Source organism: Monodon monoceros, unplaced genomic scaffold, assembly GCF_005190385.1.
Source record: "Monodon monoceros isolate NGI ecotype Baffin Bay Population unplaced genomic scaffold, NGI_Narwhal_1 Super_Scaffold_2, whole genome shotgun sequence".
In the NCBI taxonomy this organism is placed as follows: Eukaryota; Metazoa; Chordata; class Mammalia; order Artiodactyla; family Monodontidae; genus Monodon; species Monodon monoceros.
This window is the reverse complement of record NW_021703776.1, coordinates 44,527,937-44,547,430: the sequence shown is the minus strand read 5'-3', so window position 1 is coordinate 44,547,430 and position 19,494 is coordinate 44,527,937. Positions and strand designations below refer to the sequence as shown.

The window sequence follows — 19,494 nt, the reverse complement described above, 5'->3', positions numbered from 1 at the left end:
AGCCTCAGTGTCTACATCTGTAAAAATAGTTAATAATACCTACATCCTAGGGTGGTTGTAAGGATTTGACTATGTTTATAAATTGTCAGTGTTCAGTATACACTCATATATGGTGTTTTATTTGTATTGGGTGAATATTGAAATTATAGAGCTTCTTTCTAGGCTTCTAGATAGAGACATAGATTTGACTCAGTACAGGGTGATTTACTTGCTCATCCTTGAATGCAGATTTCTTCACATTCCTTTTCACTGTTGAATCTATTTCATGAGCCTTTACAGCCACTGAACCAAAAGCGAGCACAGGAGTTGACCTGTTTGTCATAATACCATCGAACCACATATTCGCTACAGTTTCCTGGCTGTAGAGTTCCAAATATCTAGGATCTAGAGTGAGAAAAGGATAGCATGTTATTATAAGTTTTTCTTTCACTGAAAAGTAAAAGCTTTAGGAAGCTTATTCTCCATGCACACTAACACACCAACTGAAAAAGTATGGTTCTAAGTTAAGGACGGGTTCCTGAATACCTGACATATTTCCGCTACCACCTGAAACTCCACCATTAGATAGTCATTCCTTTGAAAACATAAAAGTTTTTGAACTTCATGAAACCCCATTAAAATGCATATTTTCCTGACAATATTGTGAGCCTTGATTGGCTAATACTCTTGTGAGGATTAGTTGACAGGAGAGAGATAGGACTTCTTCATTTACTTTGGACTTGATTTGAAATCAAATTAGCACTTGGAATGAAGATGACTTTGGCCTTCCATACACATTCCCTCCAAGTTTGTTCATAGAAAGCACCACTATGATCACATGTGATTGTGCTTACTAAAGGAGGAAAATCCTTTTAAGTTACAAAAAAATGTAAAATAAAGGACTCTCTTCTTTTTTTAATTGAAGTATAGTTGATTTACAATATTATATTAGTTTCAGGTGTACAGCATACTGATTCAGTATTTTTGCCAATTGTACTCCATTATAAGTTATTACAAGATAATGGCTGTAATTCCCTGTGCTATACAGTATACCCCTGTTGCTTATCAATTTTATACATAGTCGTTTGTATCTGTTAATCCCACACTCCTAATTTGTCCCTCCTCCCTTCCTTCTCCCCTTTGGTAACTGCAAATTTGTTTTCTATATCTGTGACTCTGTTTCTGTTTTGCATATATCAATACATACATTTGTATTATTTTGTAGAGTCCACATATAAGTGATATCATACAGTATTTGTCTTTCTTTGAATTACTTCACTAAGCATAGTATTCTCTAGGTCCATCCATGTTGCTGCAAATGGCAGAATTTTGTTCTTTTTTATGGCTGAGTAGTATCCACTGTATACGTAGACCACGTCTTCTTGATCCAATCACCTGTTGATGGGTTGCTTCTATGTCTTGGCTATTGTAAACAGTACTGCTATGAACATTGAGGTGCATGTATCTTTTCTAATTAATGTTTCTGTTTTTTCCAGACATATACCCAGGAGTAGAATTGCTGGGTCATATGGTAGTTCTATTTTTAGTTTTTTCAGGAACCTCTATACTGTTTTCCATAGTGGCTGCATACTGAGTTGTATGAGCTGTTTTATATTTTGGAATATTAATCTGTTGTCAGTGGCATCATTTGCAAATATTTTCTCCCATTCTGTAGGTTGTCTTTTCATGTTGTCTAAGGTTTTATTTGCAGTGTAAAAGCTTTTAAGTTTAATTAGGTCCCATGTGTTTATTTTTGCTCTCATTTCTTTTGCCTTAGGAGACTGATCCAAGAAAACATTGCTACTATTTATATCAAAGAATGTTCTGCCTACGTTCTATTCTAGGAGTTTTATGGTTTCAGGTCTTACATTTAGTTATTTAACTATTTTGAGTTTATCTTTTTACATGGTGTGAGGAAATGTTCTAATCTCATTGTTTTACATGTGGCTGTCCATTTTTCCCAGTACCACTTGTTGAAGAGACTGTCTTTTCTCCATTGTGTTTCTTGTCTTCTTTGTCATAGATTAATTGATTGTAGGTGTGTGGGTTTATTTCTGGGTGCTCTATTCTCTCCCATTGATCTATATGTCTATTTTTGTGCCAGTACCACACTGTTATGATTACTGTAGCTCTGTAGTATAGTTGAAGTCTGAGAGGGTTGTACCTCCAGCTTTGTTCTTTTTTCTCAAGATTGCTTTGGCAATTTGGGGTCTTTGTGGTTTCATATGAATTTTAGGATTATTTGTTCTAGTTCTGTGAAAAATATCATGAGTATTTTGATAGGGATTGAATTAAATCTGTAGATTGCTTTGGGTACCATGGCCATTTTAACAATATTAATTCTTCCAATACAAGAACAAAAGATATCTTTCCATTTCTTTGTATCATCTTCAATTTCCTTCATCTGTGTTTTATAGTTTTCAGAGTATAGGTCTTTCACATCCTTGGTTAAGTTTATTCCTAGGTACTGTAATATTTTTGATGCGATTTTAAACAAGATTTTTTTTTTACTTTCAATTCTGATATTTCATTATTAGTGTATAGACTCACAACAGATTTCCATATATTAATCTTGTATCCTGTAACCTTGCTGGAAGTATTTATTAGTTCTAATAGTTTTTGTGTGGAGACTTTAGGGTTCTCTATATAGAGTATCATGTCATCTGCAAATACTGACAGTTTTACTTCTTCCCTTCCAACTGGATACCCTTATTTCTTTTTCTTGCCTGATTGCTGTGGCTAGGACTTCCAATACTATGTTAAATAGAAGCAGTGAGAGTGGGCATCCTTGTTTGTTCCTGAATTTAGTGGAAAGGCTTCCATATTTTCACCACTGAGTATGTGGGTTTGTCATAAATGGCCATTTTATTCTTTGTTTTCCAGTTGTGGTTATAGTTCTTCTCTGATCATTTATTCTTATTTGTGTTTCTCCCATTGTGGTTTTATGATTTTCTTTTGTAGTATGCTTGGGTTCCTTTATCTCAACATTTCTTTTAGGGTAGGTTTAGTATTGCTTAATCTTTTAGTTTTTGCTTGTCTGAGAAATTCTTTATCTCTCCTTCTACTCTAAATGATAATCTTGCTGGGTAGAGTATCCTAGGTTGTGGGTTTTCCCTTTCAGCAGTCTGAATATACCATGTCACTCACTTCTGGCCTGCTAACTTTCTGCAGAGAAATCAGCTGATAGCCTTATGGGGATTCCCTTATACAGGACTCTCTGTTTTTTTCTCTTTCTGCCTTTAGAATTCTCTCTTTAACTTTTGCTATTTTAATTATATGTCTTGGTGTGGGTCTGTTGGGGTTCATCTCATTTGGGACCCTCTATGCTTTCTGTACCGGATATCTGTTTCCTTCTTCAGATTTGGGAAGTTTTCAGCAATAATCTCATCAAATGCATTTTTGATCCCCTTCTCTCTGTCTTCTCCTTTTGATACAAATGTAGGCATGTTTGATGTTATCCCAGAGATCTTGCATGTTGCACTTGTTTTTGTTTGTTTGTTTTGTTTTGTTTTTTGTCATTCTATTGTTCTGATTGAGTGATTTCCATTCTTCTATCTTCCAGATCACTTATGTATCCTTCTGTGTCATTTATTCTGCTATTCATTGCTTCTGGAGTATTCTTTATCCCAGATACTGAATTATCTATGTTTGATTGGGTTTTTCTATTTTCTAGTTCCTTATTAAAATGATCTGTGTTTAGATCATTTCTCTTCCCAATTCAATTAGCATTTTTATTACCAATGATTTGAATTCTTTATCTGGTAAGTTGCTTATTTCTGTTTCATTGTTTTTTCATGGGTTTTCTCTTTGCTCTTTCAGTTGAGAGTAGTTCCTCTGCCTTTTCATTTCACTTAAGTTTCTCTGTGTCTATGAACCTAGATGAAACAGTTAGCTATTTTGGTTTTGAAGGGGTGTTCTTATGTGGGAGTGTCCCTATGCTGTGTGCATGTGCCCACTGCCTTTGGTGGGAGAGCTGGATTTGATGTGGATGCCAGCCATGTCTTTCCTCAGGGTGAGCTGGCAGCTGTCACCTTGGTAGGGGATTGGGCTGGAGGTGGAGGAGCTAGAGCTGGAGCTGTGTGTGAGGCAGGACATCCTCTCTGCTCAGTAGTTGTCACCGCCCTTGGGTCTGCTCCCAAGTTGCTGGAGTGGAAGCCCCGAGGGTCAGGCTTGAGCTGACTCTTCTCCCTTAAAATGTGTGTTTTTCCTTCTCTTCATTCTGGGATCTTTGCTCCAAAAGGAGGGGAGTGGCAAGTAGGGCTCATGGGCTTACAGAGTTTGGCTCAGCTGTACCCCATGATCCTGTCTTTTCACTTGTTTCACTTGTGGCCACCCCAGATCTAGTGCTAGGCTGTAGCATGGAGTGAGTGGGGCCAGAATGTTCCTTTGGCTTGGGCTGGGGCATGTAGCAAGGTGGTCCTGGGCAGCTTCTGGGGTGCCACTTGAATACGTGCCAACAATGGCTGCCTCCATGAAGGGCTCTCTTTATATCACAATTTTCTTTCAAAAAGATCAGCTTTTTAAAAAAATAAATTTATTTATTTTATTTATTTACTTTTGGCTGCTTTGGTTCTTTGTTGCTGTGTGCGGCTTTCTCTAGTTGCAGCGAGTGGGGGCTACTCATCATTGCAGTGCCTGGGCTTCTCATTGCGGTGGCTTCTTTTGTTGCAGAGCATGGGCTCTAGGTGCATGGGCTTCAGTAGTTGTGGCACGTGGGCTCAGTAGTTGCGGCTCAGAGCTCTAGAGCACAGGCTCAGTAGTTGTGGTGCCCGGGCTTAGTTGCTCCGCAGCATGTGGGATCTTCCCGGACCAGGGCTTGAACCCGTGTCCCCTGCATTGGCAGGCGGATTCTTAACCACTGCTCCACCAGGGAAGCCCAAAAGATCAGCTTTTACAGGACAATAAAAACATGACCTTCTAATGTCAGTTTACAAATAAGTTTCAGAAACACTTCCACTATCCAAAGAAATAAAAAATAAAGCTAATTAGAGTTACAACAATAAAGCTATTTATTAAATCCCTTTTTATTTCATGTTTGTCCTTAGTGCCTTGATTATTATTTCTTACTGAGGAACTTATACCAAGGTGAGAAAATTCCTGAAAAAGACCAAATAGATACTTGATGCCTGACACTTGTGTTCTGTGTGACAGTTTAAATGTCGTAAGCTTCATTTCTTAATAGCAAAATAAGCCCTTTCTCCATCTGCCATAATCATTTCCCCAGATTTGGAGTATGTTTAAATTCACTTATTTGCTAAAACTGACCTCTAAATTTACCTTTTCGGCCAAATAGAAGGGAGCAAGTGGATTCTCACTACCTCCACTCTTTAAAAGCAATAACTGAATAATGTATATTGTTGTCAAGCCAATCTAAGCTGCTTTTGGGCAAAGATGTTGTCTCTCTTGCATGTTCTTCACAAATGTGTATGTAATGATTAATTTCTGTAGACATTAACTGCATAGAAAATATGCTGATGAATTGGAATCTAGATTCTAGCTTCTTTTTGTTTCTTCCAACCAGAGGTCAAAAATTCAAACGTCTACATGTGTGAAGGCTTCATGTAAGACAGTAGGGAATGGTAAGAGCTACTGCAAACATGAGAGCAATATCCTCTCTAAAGGCTTTCAAATTTTAAAATAACAATAAACACTTATAAGAGCGTTAAATTTTTTGATTGACCAAATTTGTTCCAACAACCAGCCAGTTTTCTAATTCTATATATAATAAAATGAAAAGCGTCTTTTGTCCTCCCTGTTTAGAGTCAAAACATGTTCTCTCTGGATGAGATTTTAGAGACCATCCTTTCTGTGCCTTCTTGATATTATAGATACAACAGCTGATGGGCAGAAATCTCTTACCTTCGTGCACGAACTTTTCTCGCTCTGAGTTCCAAATGGGACTTTGAGCTCTGGTTTCCAGACCCTCTGCCTGATCCTCAGGGGACCTGAGCAATGGCCCCTGGTTGGTGGCAGCCTCAGATGATGGAGTGGCAGCAAGGCTGGCAGCCCAGGTGGGCTCTGAAGGCTCCTTCTCTTTGTCCTGGGCTCCAGAGACACTGACCTATACAAAAATTTCAGCTAATTATATATATATAATTACACAGTATATTAAATTTTAATATAATATACAGTATAATATATAAAATAATATATTTACAGTATAATATACAGTATAATATAATATACTGTTAACAGTTAACAGTATAATATATAAATTATATATTAGCTGAAAACTGTGTAACAGTTTTACTGTGTGAGCCCTGCTCGGAGCTTCCCCCAAATTATTGGTAAGTTAGTGGCAAAATTAGAAATGCCCTTTTCAGGAAAGAAATACTGTTTTGTTTTGTTTTTTTGCTTGCTCATATTTCATTTGAAGCAAAAAATAAGTTAAAAGAAAAGCTTGACTGAGGAGTAGCTTATCAAACATAAAAAAGACAACAGACGTTATGGCTACACTTGAGATATACTGTCAGGTGAGAATGTTCCTTTGAAGAACTTCACTGGGCAGCATGGTTCTCCTAAAGGAATTAACTCAGCCTCTAAATAACCATCTTGTTCAAGTCTTAAGGTCTCATAAGTCATTCTTTACCTCTTGTAAGTTTAGGAGTGTATGTTTTCTTTCTCAATCACGTCATTATTTGGGAATTAAAAAAAAATAAATTTATTTATTTTAGGCTGTGTTGGGTCTTCGTTGCTGTGTGTGGGCTTTTTCTAGTTGTGGCGAGCAGGGGCTGCTCTTCGTTGCGGTGCGCGGGCTTCTCATTGCGGTGGCTTCTCTTGTTGTGGAGCATGGGCTCTAGGCGCGTGGGCTTCAGTAGCTGTGGCACACGGGCTCAGTAGTTGTGGCACACGGGCTCTAGAGCTCAGGCTCAGTAGTTGTGGTGCACGGGCTTAATTGCTCCGTGGCATGTGGGATCTTCCCGGACCAGGGCTCGAACCCGTGTCCCCTGCATTGGCAGGTGGATTCTTAACCACTGCACCACCAGGGAAGCCCTATTTGGGAATTTTGACTACTAGAACATTACACCTCAGGTTCTAGAACAAGTGAAATATTTTTTTTCATAAATGAGAATAATTTTATATTTTGGCTCCATGAGATTTCAGTTTATTTAAGCAAATACATAACTATATTATGTATAGTTTACATAATACATATTTATGTTATATATTATAGTTTTCCATTTTTATAATTTTCTTATTACAAAACAAACATGTTCATTGAAGGGAATTTACAAAATCTGGACAAGCAAGGAGGAAACTAGAAATCACAAGTGATTCCACTTCCCAGAAATAATTGTTGTTGATACTCAGGTGGTTTTTTCCCCAGTCTTTTTTCTATATGCATATATATATATATTTTTTTTAATTAATTATTTTATTTATTTATTTATTTATTTTGCGGTACGCGGGCCTCTCACTGTTGTGGCCTCTCCTGTTGCGGAGCACAAGCTCCGGATGCGCAGGCTCAGCGGCCATGACTCACGGGCACAGCCGCTTCGTGGCATGTGGGATCTTCCCAGACCGGGGCACGAACCCGCGTCCCCTGCATCGGCAGGCGGACTCTCAACCACTGCGCCACCAGGGAAGCCCTCCTCTAGGCTTTATTATTTTATTTTATTTATTGTTTTTTTTGGCCATGCCACACGGCATGCGGAATCTTAGTTCCCGGACCAGCGATCAAACCCGCGCCCCCTGAAGTGGAAGCAGCGAGTAGTCCTAACCACTGGACTCCCGGAGAATTCTCTCCTCTAGGCTTTAATGTCATCATTTTACAGTAGGAAAAGATTAGCCCCTAACATACCTTCCAACTCTGAAAGTGGGATATAAGCCGCCCCAAACTTTACTGGCAGAATACACACCGAATTCATGATAGTGGCTGCTTCTGGAGAGAGGAGGAGGAAAGAGACTCTGAAGGAGAACAGCAAGGACTCTAAGTTTGTCTGAAGCAACAGTGATGAGCAGAGGGAAACACCAGTTATGTCTGGGTGGTGGGCACTCCAGTGTTTGCTATGTGCGTTCTCTGTTATTTTATTTTATTTTATTATAAATCTTAAACCTAAACACAACAGGCTGCCTATCAGCTCTGCACACTTCTGCTCCCCCCACACTGGCCTGCTTTGGAGGAGGTGAATGGCCCCAGCTCCGAGCAGGGCTCACACAGTAAAACACAGCAGAGGAGCCGGGCACATGAGGGGCCAACACCTGGAGGCCGGGCTGTTCCATGCAGCTGGACAGGCAGATGTGTTATGCTCAGTCCTTTCTAGCCTTTAGAGCAGATCTTTAAGGGGAGAAAACAGATTTCAAGCAGCATCCAAGAATGTGAGTGTATGACCTAAAGAAGGATAACTGAATAGGTGCCACACAGTTCTAGAAGGTCCTTTGGTTTCTGATTTCTGAACATTTTCCTCATAACTCATTACCCAGAACCTTGCATATATTGCAGACAAGCTCTTTAAACTTGAGCTCCCGTCTTCCCTGGATGAGTGCTGATGATCATGAGTATTAGCCCATGTGCTCAGACTTAGCTTTTCCCAGCAGTGCACGGCCACGTTTCTCCCAGTCAGCTGTGGGGATTCTGCTTCTGCCAGCTGGGGCACTGCCAGGGCCTTCAAGGTGCCTGGCTTCGCAGGTTCTGACCTTGATTGAGGCTTCCCAGGTAATAACACTTCTTTGCCAGGTCTCTCAGCACGCAAGCACTTAAACTGAATGCTCTCCATTTGCATTTAAGGTTGCTGAGGGCTGTGAGGAACACCTTGAGTTTGGGCTGCACCTCCCCTGATCGCCTGCAGCTTTCCTACAGGGAAACTGCAGGATTTTATTCTGTCTAAACCCTCTCATACATTAGCATCATGTCCTCCATTCTGGCATTGCCCACTAAAGGTTTTTGACCATTCTAATCACATACTTTTACAAAAGGAAGAATATTCTGGTAATAATCCCTTATTTTACAAATGAGGAAATGGAAACCTTAAGAAACAGGTGATTCACCCAATGCCAGGCAGCTGTCAGATCTCATTTCTAAGATGTCATTCACTGTGAAATACACTATAAATTTTAAGTCTAAAAAAAGACCACAGCACGCTAAGCAGATGCATACCAATCTCTGAAATAATAAAGTAGGAAAAGTATAAATTCTGGAGACAAGGAAATAAAGGATTTAGCTTCAGCATTGAGACTACAAGCCAAGTTTCCTGACTTCCAGATCTGGGATAGTCTTTCTAGATCAGTTTGCAATATGTTATTTTTGTCTGCTCCCTAAGAGAGGAACATCTTACATTCTAAGGCTGATAAGTCTATGATTAGCAATATATGAGGCTTCCACAGACACATCACCTGGCAATACTAATAATTCATTGTTACGCAGTTTATCAAGAAGAATTTGAGGGTTTTTTTTGACTACCACAATGAGAAAGTATTAATTTTACTTTATAAACAAATAAATTATTGTATTGACCAATATAACTGTATCTGTGTATGTGGCTTAGTCAAGGCCACTTACAAATAATTAGGCCTGATTTCAGGAAATCAGCTTAATTTTCATGTCAGTGGAGAAAATAAACTAGTATTAGGCTTAGTCCCAAGTCTTTTGAAAGCTTAAAAAGTCCATGTATTTTGAAAGTATTGATCATGGACTTTGAATAGGCTACTGCATTCAATAGTGAGTATAATATGATTGAGCAACCTATAAAATTTTACTTGAATATGACATAAGGAGAAAATATAGATGTACTCTTTGTGTCTTTTTCCTAATCTGTCATGGATACTCAGTACCAAGTTAAAATATAGGCTATGGTACTAAAGACAGGTTTTTAAGAAAATTCAGCCAAAATGGAATCATATATATGATAAATAATTCAATGATGTTATTTTTAATTTTTATTTTATTTTTAAAGAAGATGTTGGGGGTAGGAGTTTAGTAATTTATTTATTTATTTTTGCTGTGCTGGGTCTTCGTTTCTGCGCGAGGGCTTTCTCTAGTTGTGGCAAGTGGGGGCCACTCTTCATCGCGGTGCGCGGGCCTCTCACTGTCACGGCCTCTCTTGTTGCGGAGCACAGGCTCGAGACGCGCAGGCTCAGTAGTTGTGGCACACGGGCCTAGTTGCTCCGCGGCATGTGGGATCCTCCCAGACCAGGGCTCGAACCCACGTCCTCTGCATTAGCAGGCAGATTCTCAACCACTGAGCCACCAGGGAAGCCCTCAATGATGTTATTTTTAAAAGAGCAAAAAAATAAAATGACACTATCAGCAAGTAATGGATAAGCTGAAGAGGATATAGAAAAGAGAGATGGGATAAGAGTTTTGAGACCATGTTATTAAATACTGATAAGAAATGATGAGGCCCTGATCTAAAGCAGTAGAGGTATTGATGAGGAGAAAGGAATTGAGAGCATAGATCGAGGGATGATAAGAACAGACCAAAGACCATAGTACCAACAAGTGGGGACGATACAGTGAGAACAGAGCTACAGGTGTATCCCAGGTTTCTTGCCAGGTACCCGGCTGGTTGGAGGGACCATACCCCTAGAAGGAAATCTGGAGGAGCAGCACGGTGAATGTATTCCATGTTGAATGCCTGCGGGGCACACAGAAGAAGATGTGCACAGACAATCAAAATGTGAATCTGGGACCCAGGAGAAAGGTCTGGATTGGGGAGGCAGATTTGAGAGTTAGCACACGTGGCTTTGGAACTCAGAAAGAGAATATGGAACAAGAAGAGAAGCAGGCTAAGGACAAATCTCAGAAAAATTGAGTTTAATGTTAAGGGGTAAACAGAGAAAGAAAAAACCCAAAAGCAATTGAGAAAGAATGCTCAGAAGAAGGACAAGGAGAGAGACGACTTGCAAAATCAGAAATAAGCAGCAGCACGGTGATACATGCAAAAGAAAGATTAGGTAAGAATATGGCAATAAAGATTTGGCAATTAAAGGGTTGTTGGTGACTTTTCCAGCTGAGTTTCAGGGGCATATTGGAGGCAGCAGCCTGACTTCAGAGGGTTTCCCAGGGGAACAGAAGTGAGGCAACAGTGAGAGCCACAGGGAGATGGAGAGGAGAGTGAGGGTGCATGTGTGGTTGTGAGGGGCAGAGACAGCAGAGACTGGCCTGTGGAATAACTTTATTATATAAACATAGCGATAGGACAGTAGCAAATGGGATATGTGAACTAAGAGAGGGTTTGGGAATTTTTGAGATGGGAGAGGCTGAAGCCTATTTCCTGACTCTACGGAAAGAGTCAGAAGTGTCGGCAGGAAAGGGTACCACAGGGAAGGAAGATCCTGGTCTTGGAAGAGGCAGAAGGGAGTGGCCTCAGAACACAGTAGGGGACAAGCAGGTGTCACATCAGAGTTGAGGACAGAGCCCATGGTCAGGTCTGAGGATGAAGGGACACATCCAACTCCATTATCAAGGCAGAACCTGCCTAAGGCTTCGGTTCTCGAAGAAATTGCCAGTGGAACCCTGGTTTCAGAAGTGGCCCTCTTTAGATGGATCTTGAGATGGAGTGAGAACACAGAAGGGTTGTGGGGCATTGAGAGGAAGAGATGGAAGAGATGGAAAAACTGAAAATGGAGATGGAGATCTTTGAGCAGCTTGTGTGATAATGAAAGGAGGGGAGAAATGTGGCCCGTGGAATGGGGACCAGGGATAGGGTCTCACTAAAAGAGAGGATGGACAAGGAGACGGCAGGACAGCCAGCAAAGTCAGCCTGCTGTGTTAGTTTTCTGTAATTTACATCTATACAGAACATCCACTTCTTCCATAGAAATGAGGAACCGGCATGCTCGGCTTAAGGCTGGCATTGGACTATACATCAGGACCATATTAAATAGAAGGAGGGGACTCTGAGTTCCCCCTTGGCCTCCACCATGCCTCTCCACCTCATGCAGGAGCTACTCAGAGGGACTCTTGCCACACCAGCTTGGCTGTCACCTTCACTGTGTTGCTGTGGAATCACTCCTCATAGGAATCCCACAGCCTCCTTTCTACAGAGAGAAAAAAATTTCTGCTGCCAGTTATCTAAGTTATTTGCAATCTGGGGACAATTTTTCATAATACAAAAAAGAACCTTTATGGAAAGGGTAGACAGGGCTTCTTTCTGCTCTTTCAAGGGGGAAAGAAATCTGCAATACTGTTACAAGAAACTGGCTTCAGTGAGTAAACGCTCTTTGCATTGACATTAATTATGAATACATTTAGAATGACAAAAAGTGACTTCATATATGAAATCCATATACTTATTTGCCTAATGGGCCATTACTGGATGTAGCCACTTGGTCTGATTAAATGATGTTTACTTGATTTAATTGCCCTCTTCCCATTTATATCTGGGAAATCTTTCCCCAACAGGCCACACCCAGAAAGAATAAAGGAACATCAAGTACCAACATTGTTAGTCCCATAAAAGATAAGGATTTTTTTATGTATACAATCTTGTTAATAATGGTATAGTTGATGCCTTTCACCGAAGGAAATCTTCAGATTTCTTTTTCTAACAGTTGGTATAGCCTTGGTTTGGTCCATAAGTATTTATTGAGCATCTACTGTGTGCAAGACGAAGCACAGTTTTAGGTCCTGAGAGACACAAAGTTTAATTAGACACAGATGTCCTCAAGGAATTTAAATCCATCAGGAAAGTTAAGGTACATACAAAAATAAGTATTAACGATGTTAAAATGTGATAAATCCCAGAAGAAAGTATAAACTATCCTGAGATTTCAGGAAAGAGGCAGAATAGAATGGATGTACACATTTAGCTTCTCAAGACTGGCCTGAAAAGGCAACAGAGCTGGGATTGCCAAAGCGTTATGAATTTAGTGGAACCTGGGAAATCCTTCTGCTTTCCATATTTCCCAATACATCTGTTTGTTGATGTATAGTGTACATCATGTTCATTCCACAACTAGATAAAGTAGTTCAAATGCAAGCCCTTCTTGACTTAAATCAACCCATTGGCTTAGATTTCTCACAAAAGTGTAATAACTGATACCAGATTTTCCCCTCAAAACAGATTTTGATAGAAGGGAGAGGAAGAAGGAATACAGAGCTAGGTGTCTTAAGGAGTGATAGAAGAGACAACAGAGAGGAAATAGAGACGCAAAAAGGGAAACAGGGCTCCTGAGATTATTTATTTTGCAGTATTGCCTAGGGTAGGCTTGGGAACAATCTGAGGATTGAAAGGTTTTGACAGATTCATGTTACTTTAGGTGTTTCAATACTATAATTATACTTTTAGATAAAGGTGGGTGTGCATGCACAGATACATACATATGTTTTTGTATTTATGTGTGTGTGTACATTATATATACGTATGACCGATCTAAAATGTGAATATAAATGCATATATGTTTGTTCAGACTAAATATCTTTTAGGATCGTTCATTTTAAAAAATTCACTCTTACTTCGGTGCTTGTGCAAAGAGAGACAGGGTGAGAAGGTATAGAGACAAGAGGGACTTTCCAAGTTCAAGTTCATTACAAGCTCCCACTATCTCAGTCAGAGGGCCCCTAGGGAGATCCAACTGATACCCACCCTGTGACTCTTGGTGTTACAAATCTAAACTATTTTGGATGTCCTCTTCTTATGCCCTCCCCTCCCCAGCTACTAGAATGCTTCCTCTGTCATAACCTGTTAACATCACTTTTCTCTCAGGGCATCTAACTTCCTGCGTCATGACACCAGAGGCACAGGCTGCTGTCTCATTCTGTGCCGTTGCCTTGGATGTCCCTCAGCCACCTCCACTTTGGTACAAAATAAGCCCATTATTTTCCTTCAAAGAACCCTACCCTGACTCCTATATTCTCCATCTCAGTGGATGGTGTTTCAGTTCACCCCATCTCCAAGCTAGAGATACAACCGGCCTCCCCAAACCCTCTCCCTAACCTCCAATCCATTCAGTCACTAAATCCTGTTCATTCTACCCCAGAAATGGCTTTCCAATCCACGTGTCCCTTTATTCCAATGGCCCCTGCCTTAGTTTAAGGCCTCATTATCTCTCACCTGGACCATTACTCCTCTTTTCCCACCTCCAGTCTCCTCTCCCCGCCTCCGTCTCTTTATCGTTCATAGTGCAACCAAATGTGACCATACGACCCTTGCTTTTAAGACTCTCCTGCTTTCTCCTGGTTGCCTGGCCTATGGATGAAGTTCAAGTTCCTTAGCTTGACACACGAAGCCATTTATAATTCGTCCTCAAATTATTTGTCCAGTTTTAACTCTCACCCTTCTGCCAGATATACCTTTGGCTCCAGTTAGATTGAACTTGTCCTCATTTCTTAAAATGCCATTCCCTTTGGATTTCCCCTTTGCTCCCACATGTTCCCTTTTCTTGGAAATACGCTTCCCCCTACTCTTGCCTTGAAAAACACTTACTTAGTCTTAAAACTCAGCTCAACACCACCTCCTCTGTAAAGGCTTCCATTACTCTGCCCTGAACTTAAGTGCACCGTCTCTCGAGCTTCATCCATAGGTCTGCTGAAGTTCTTAATACCTCTTGTACTTATCCGATCACTGAGAGACCACGGACTTCTCCTGGGCAGGAACTGTGTCCTAAGAGCCACCCCTGAGCACTGCAGTAAATGATCAATACATGCCACTGGAATTCATTGATTATGAGGAGAGCTCCGTTTAGGCACCACTTGCTGGGTGAAACCTGAGTTTGCTCTTGTGTAGGAAGTTTTTAGAAAGGGACATGGGTTGACTAAGGGAAGAACAAAGGGGTAACTCACACAAGCAGGAGGAGATGGACTGTGCACATTACTGTCTGTAATTTACTTTGAAATGCTCAGTAAAACCCAGAGTTGGCAAATCCCCATGGGCCAAATCTGCGTCTTCACCTGTTTTGGGAAATAAGTCTTATCCGAACACAGCCATGTTTATTCATTGAAGTACTGGCTATGGCTGCTTTTGCATTTCAAAGGCAGAGTTGAGTCATGGCAACAGAGATCAAATGGCCTGCAAAACCCGAAATCTTTACTATATGGCCCTTTACAGGAGGGGTTTGTTGACCCCCTGTTATAGACCATGTGATATAAATGCGTGTGTGAATTTCAATCTACAATCCAGGGGCAGTCTGTTGCCCTAATTGGAATGTCCCATCTCGAAGTCGGTTTGTATTTAATCAAATAGAAATATATTAGAGACCTTTCTGTCCCTTTTTGAACATAATATAAAAATCTTGTGAGTCCTGTAATCTTGTCCCCGTAGGAATGGCATCCTAGGCCTGACTCCTGAATGGTTCTGCATCCACCTACTGATCTGGAGGTTTCTCAAGGCCTTAGTCCAACTATACAGTTAGCTGAATCCTGATGCTTGAATACTGTTGCACTGGCTCAAAATGAATCTTTCGTGTCTATGAAGCCTTCATAAAAGGACAGCACAGGGACTTCACTGAGCGTACAAAATAGGGACACTGCTGTGTGCCTGATTGCTAGACGATGTCCATACATGTAGTGAACCTCAGTCCACAGCTGCTTTGGTTGTAACTTGGTGGGGAAGAGACTACAACACTCACTCACCAGTAACTATGAGAGGCTCTCCAGTTTTCACCTAAAAGAAACTAACAGTTGCTTGTGACCTGATCGGCTGAAGTCAGTTCCCAGAAGCTTGCTCTAAGGACGATCACATTTGTCTCAATACATTCAGGAGGTAGTTCTCTCACGCACAGGTGATTGGGGAGTTCTGAAACGAAGCACCCACCTTGTGCGATATGCATGCATAGTTTCCCTCCCTGTCCCCCCTCTGGGCACAGGCAGGGGAAGCTCAATGAACAAGAGCGTGGATTGGAAGGTGGGAGAGTGCAGGCTGAGCATGTGTGCACTTGGAAGAAACTTGAGAGGGTGCAAAGTGGGGAGTGGATACACAGACAGATGAGGGAGAATTGTGACCCCATACAGAAAGATCTGCCAATGTTGCAAGGGGGTGATTCAAATAGTATAGTATTAATCTGTTCTAATGTACATGATTACTTTTGGTGGTGGCAGGGATGTAATATAAAAATATTATTTGTAACATTTAATAAATAATGATAAAATATGGAAATATTTAAAAATCTCATATTCAAGCTCATAAGCCCCAGAGCTATTTCAGAACTAGAAATCTGGAGACAAAAGCCTGCTATTTAGAGCCAAGGACCTGAAAACATCCATACCTCAGTTGATTCTCGACAGCGTGGGGCAAGGTTGTCTTTGATGTAAAACAGACTGAATACATGATTTTAGGCTCACAAATTAAGCAAGACAGTTACTTACAGACTCAGAAATTTCTTTCCAGGGTTCTGGAGCGGATTCAGTGAGTTCTTCCCCCGATATCCCAAATCCAGGTTGAAACAGTGGTGAACCCAAAATATGAGAGGTAGGATTCAAAACCCTCACAACTTTTTTTAAACAATTTTTGCCTCAGGGTATCTATCTTTTAAAAGAGAAGTAGAAAAGGGAACAGGAGGAACAATGAAACATTACTCAAAATCTGTTTAAAGAGACCTTTTGGGGGCTTCCCTGGTGGCGCAGTGGTTGAGAGTCCGCCTGCTGATTCAGGGGACACGGGTTCATGCCCCGGTCCGGGAAGATCCTACATGCTGCGGAGCGGCTGGGCCCGTGAGCCATAGCCGCTGAGCCTGTGCGTCCGGAGCCTGTGCTCCGCAACGGGAGAGGCCCCAACAGTGAGAGGCCCGCGTACCGCAAAAAAAAAAAAAAAAAAAAAAAGAGAAACCTTTTGCACTCTCCTTAAAGTAAACAGACACTTCCCCATCACTTGAAGTCAACCACTAGGGGAACGAAATTTTAAGCGCATTTTTACCTCATCTGTAAGAGGCCATCTAAAATAATTTAATTATTTAATTTAATTTAATAATATTCGATGGCCCAAATAGGCAAAAGAATGACTTAAATGCTTGTTATGCAAAGTGTCTGTCTGTTATCTGTGAACTACTCTGTGGAAGGGGCAAGTCTAACCCATAATAATTTTAACAGGCAATTACCTCTGGTTTTGGGAATTGCAAAAAGCCAGCCAGTCCAAAAATATATCCCTCATTGCCTAGAACAAATTAGTAACTCCTTTGATTAAGATGATAAAGCTCTTCAATGATTAAAATATAACATGTCTCTGAAATGTGTAATATTGCTGGCAATTCGAACACATTAACAGCCCAGTGAGATTGAATAGACCAGTCGCCCAATAGGGTGTTAAGGAAATGGGAGCCCAGGTTAGAAAGGTCTGGAGAAAGAGGGAAAGTGGGAAGGTTCTGAGCGTGGTCTGCTCTCCTTAGGGCCAGGCGTGCTGGTACCTGGGGTAGGCTGGGAACAGCATGAGGCCATGTCAGGCCCTGCTCCCAGATGAGTGGAGAAGGAAGGATGGGGTCAAACTGAGGCCTGCAAACACATTAAGTGTACATTTTACTTATTTCACAAGCTTTCTGGGTGTGGGCCTTGCCAAAATGTGTTATCAGTCTCCAAAGAACTGGAGTGTTTCATTGTAAAGTGATGCCAATCACTCCCAATCACTGTGAGTCAGTGTCTTGGCATGGCTCGTCAGGAAATGTCAGTTCACGTGAAGGGTAAAGCAGCATAGGGAAAGCCGTCAGATCAGCACTGAGTGTATGAGGAATATTTAGCATGTTGTTCTTTAAGATAAACTCCTGACGTCAACTTGTTTACTCTTCATTATCTGTTTTCATAGGAACAGAGAATAGAGAATAGAAGAGAATAATCCCAGTTACCTCATCTCTTTAGATTACCATTCCTGTTTTCCACTCATTCTGCACTTCTTAATTCATTTTGATTCTATGATTATTTTCTGTTTTGCTGCTGGCTTGCTCCATCTCTTATCCAAGTTAGGTAACTTTTAGAACATGAACTAATCTTAGCAATGCCCCCAGATCCTGTCCTTTCTTTTTAGTCCTTCAATTGCAGCTACCCGAGTTAAACAACTCCAGGGCCAACTCAGCACTTACTACAAATGAGTAAAGACAAGGGACTGTACTCCCTGAATGAAATACTAAACGTCTTTGTCTTCCAGAGTTTCTGTGTTACAATTTAATGCCAGTATACGCCTCATTGGCCTCTTGATTTTCATTTTTGGTCAGGATAATCCCGTGATGTGGTACTTGGAAGGACAGTGTGAATTCCTTTCCGCTGGAGCTGTCTTACCTTGAAGGGTAACAAAGTCATCAAATAGATTAAACGTGCTCACTGTCTGGGTCGGTAGCAATTAGATTCATTTCTTTGTGGAACATCTTGAAGTTGGGGTCATTTCTCTTCACCACCCCAATCACAAATATTTCCACATCGATGTCACTGGCATCCTTCACCACCTCTGTCAGATTCTTTTCATCTCGCCTATCTGTCTGCTCATCAGTGATGACCAAGGCCACCTTCTTCACACCCAGCCTTGCGGCTTCGAACATGCGGTTGGCGGCATGGAGAGCTCTGGCTGTGTAGGTGCCTTCTCCCAGATACTGCATGTTGTCCACGGCCTGCTTGAGGTCGTCCTTGCTGGAGAACTGCGTCAAATGATCCACCTCCTCTACCTTATGGCCATAGTTGATTATGCCTACGTGGGCCGTGGCAAGGTCCAGTGCAACTCTGTCAGTCAGAGTCTTCACAAAGTTTTGATAATCGGGAAGTTCTCCGGTCCCACACTTTCTGAGCTGTCAATCACAAACAGCAGCTCTAGCGGTGCTTCTCTGCATTTACGCCCACAACCTGAAACACGAATGTTGACATAGAAACACAGTGGGGTTGAAAATTAAAACATCACTGATTGATATCAGGCGGGTAGGGGGAGGGGGGGAGAGGGGCAAGGATGAACCTAAGACTAGATTGTAACCTTCCTTTTCTGTGACCGTGAACACAGCTGACGATTGTCTCCCTTCTGGTTTCTATACCTGACTTTTAAAAAAATGATATATCGCAAAAAAAAAAACAACCCTCCCCCCACACAAAAAACCAAAACGCTGTAGAGGATAAAACAATAAACAGCCAATTTCTAAGATTAAAAAATAAAATAGTATATATATATTTTTTTGCAGTACTTGGGCCTCTCACTGCTGTGGCCTCTCCCGTTGCAGAGCACAGGCTCCGGACGCGCAGGCTCAGCGGCCATGGCTCACGGGCCCAGCTGCTCCGCGGCATGTGGGATCTTCCTGGACTGGGGCACGAACCTGTGTCCCCTGCATCAGCAGGCGGACTCTCAACCACTGCACCACCAGGGAAGCCCTAAAATAGTATTTTTAAAAGATTCAGCATCCCTGTGTATGCCTTCCTGATTCCATTTCCCTCCTCCATAAGAGATAACCACCATCCTAAATTTGCCCTTTATCATCCGACCATTTGTATTTAATTGGAATCTGAATGCTAATATTTCAGTCTTCAACCATATCCTTATGTGAAAATGAATACTTGCTCATTGGCGTGGCCAATGGGTAAAGTAATGGGATGAAACATTTTAATTGTGGGGGAAGGATTCAGGTCTTTAACTGGACCCAAGAGTAGCAGCCCCTAGCTACTCTGGTTTATGTCCCCAG

General features: G+C 41.3%; 1 protein-coding gene across 1 annotated transcript in view; it reads right to left on the bottom strand.

The window, feature by feature from the left end:
* Positions 1 to 212: 212 nt before the first annotated feature.
* COL28A1 (collagen type XXVIII alpha 1 chain) overlaps positions 213 to 19,494 on the bottom strand; it is a 157,859-nt gene continuing 138,577 nt past the window's right edge. Inside the window, 8 exon segments of the mRNA XM_029233287.1 lie at positions 213 to 377; positions 4,101 to 4,108; positions 5,902 to 6,040; positions 16,223 to 16,322; positions 16,324 to 16,378; positions 18,119 to 18,149; positions 18,151 to 18,581; positions 18,584 to 18,673. Coding sequence (XP_029089120.1) covers positions 213 to 377; positions 4,101 to 4,108; positions 5,902 to 6,040; positions 16,223 to 16,322; positions 16,324 to 16,378; positions 18,119 to 18,149; positions 18,151 to 18,581; positions 18,584 to 18,673 — 1,019 coding nt within the window.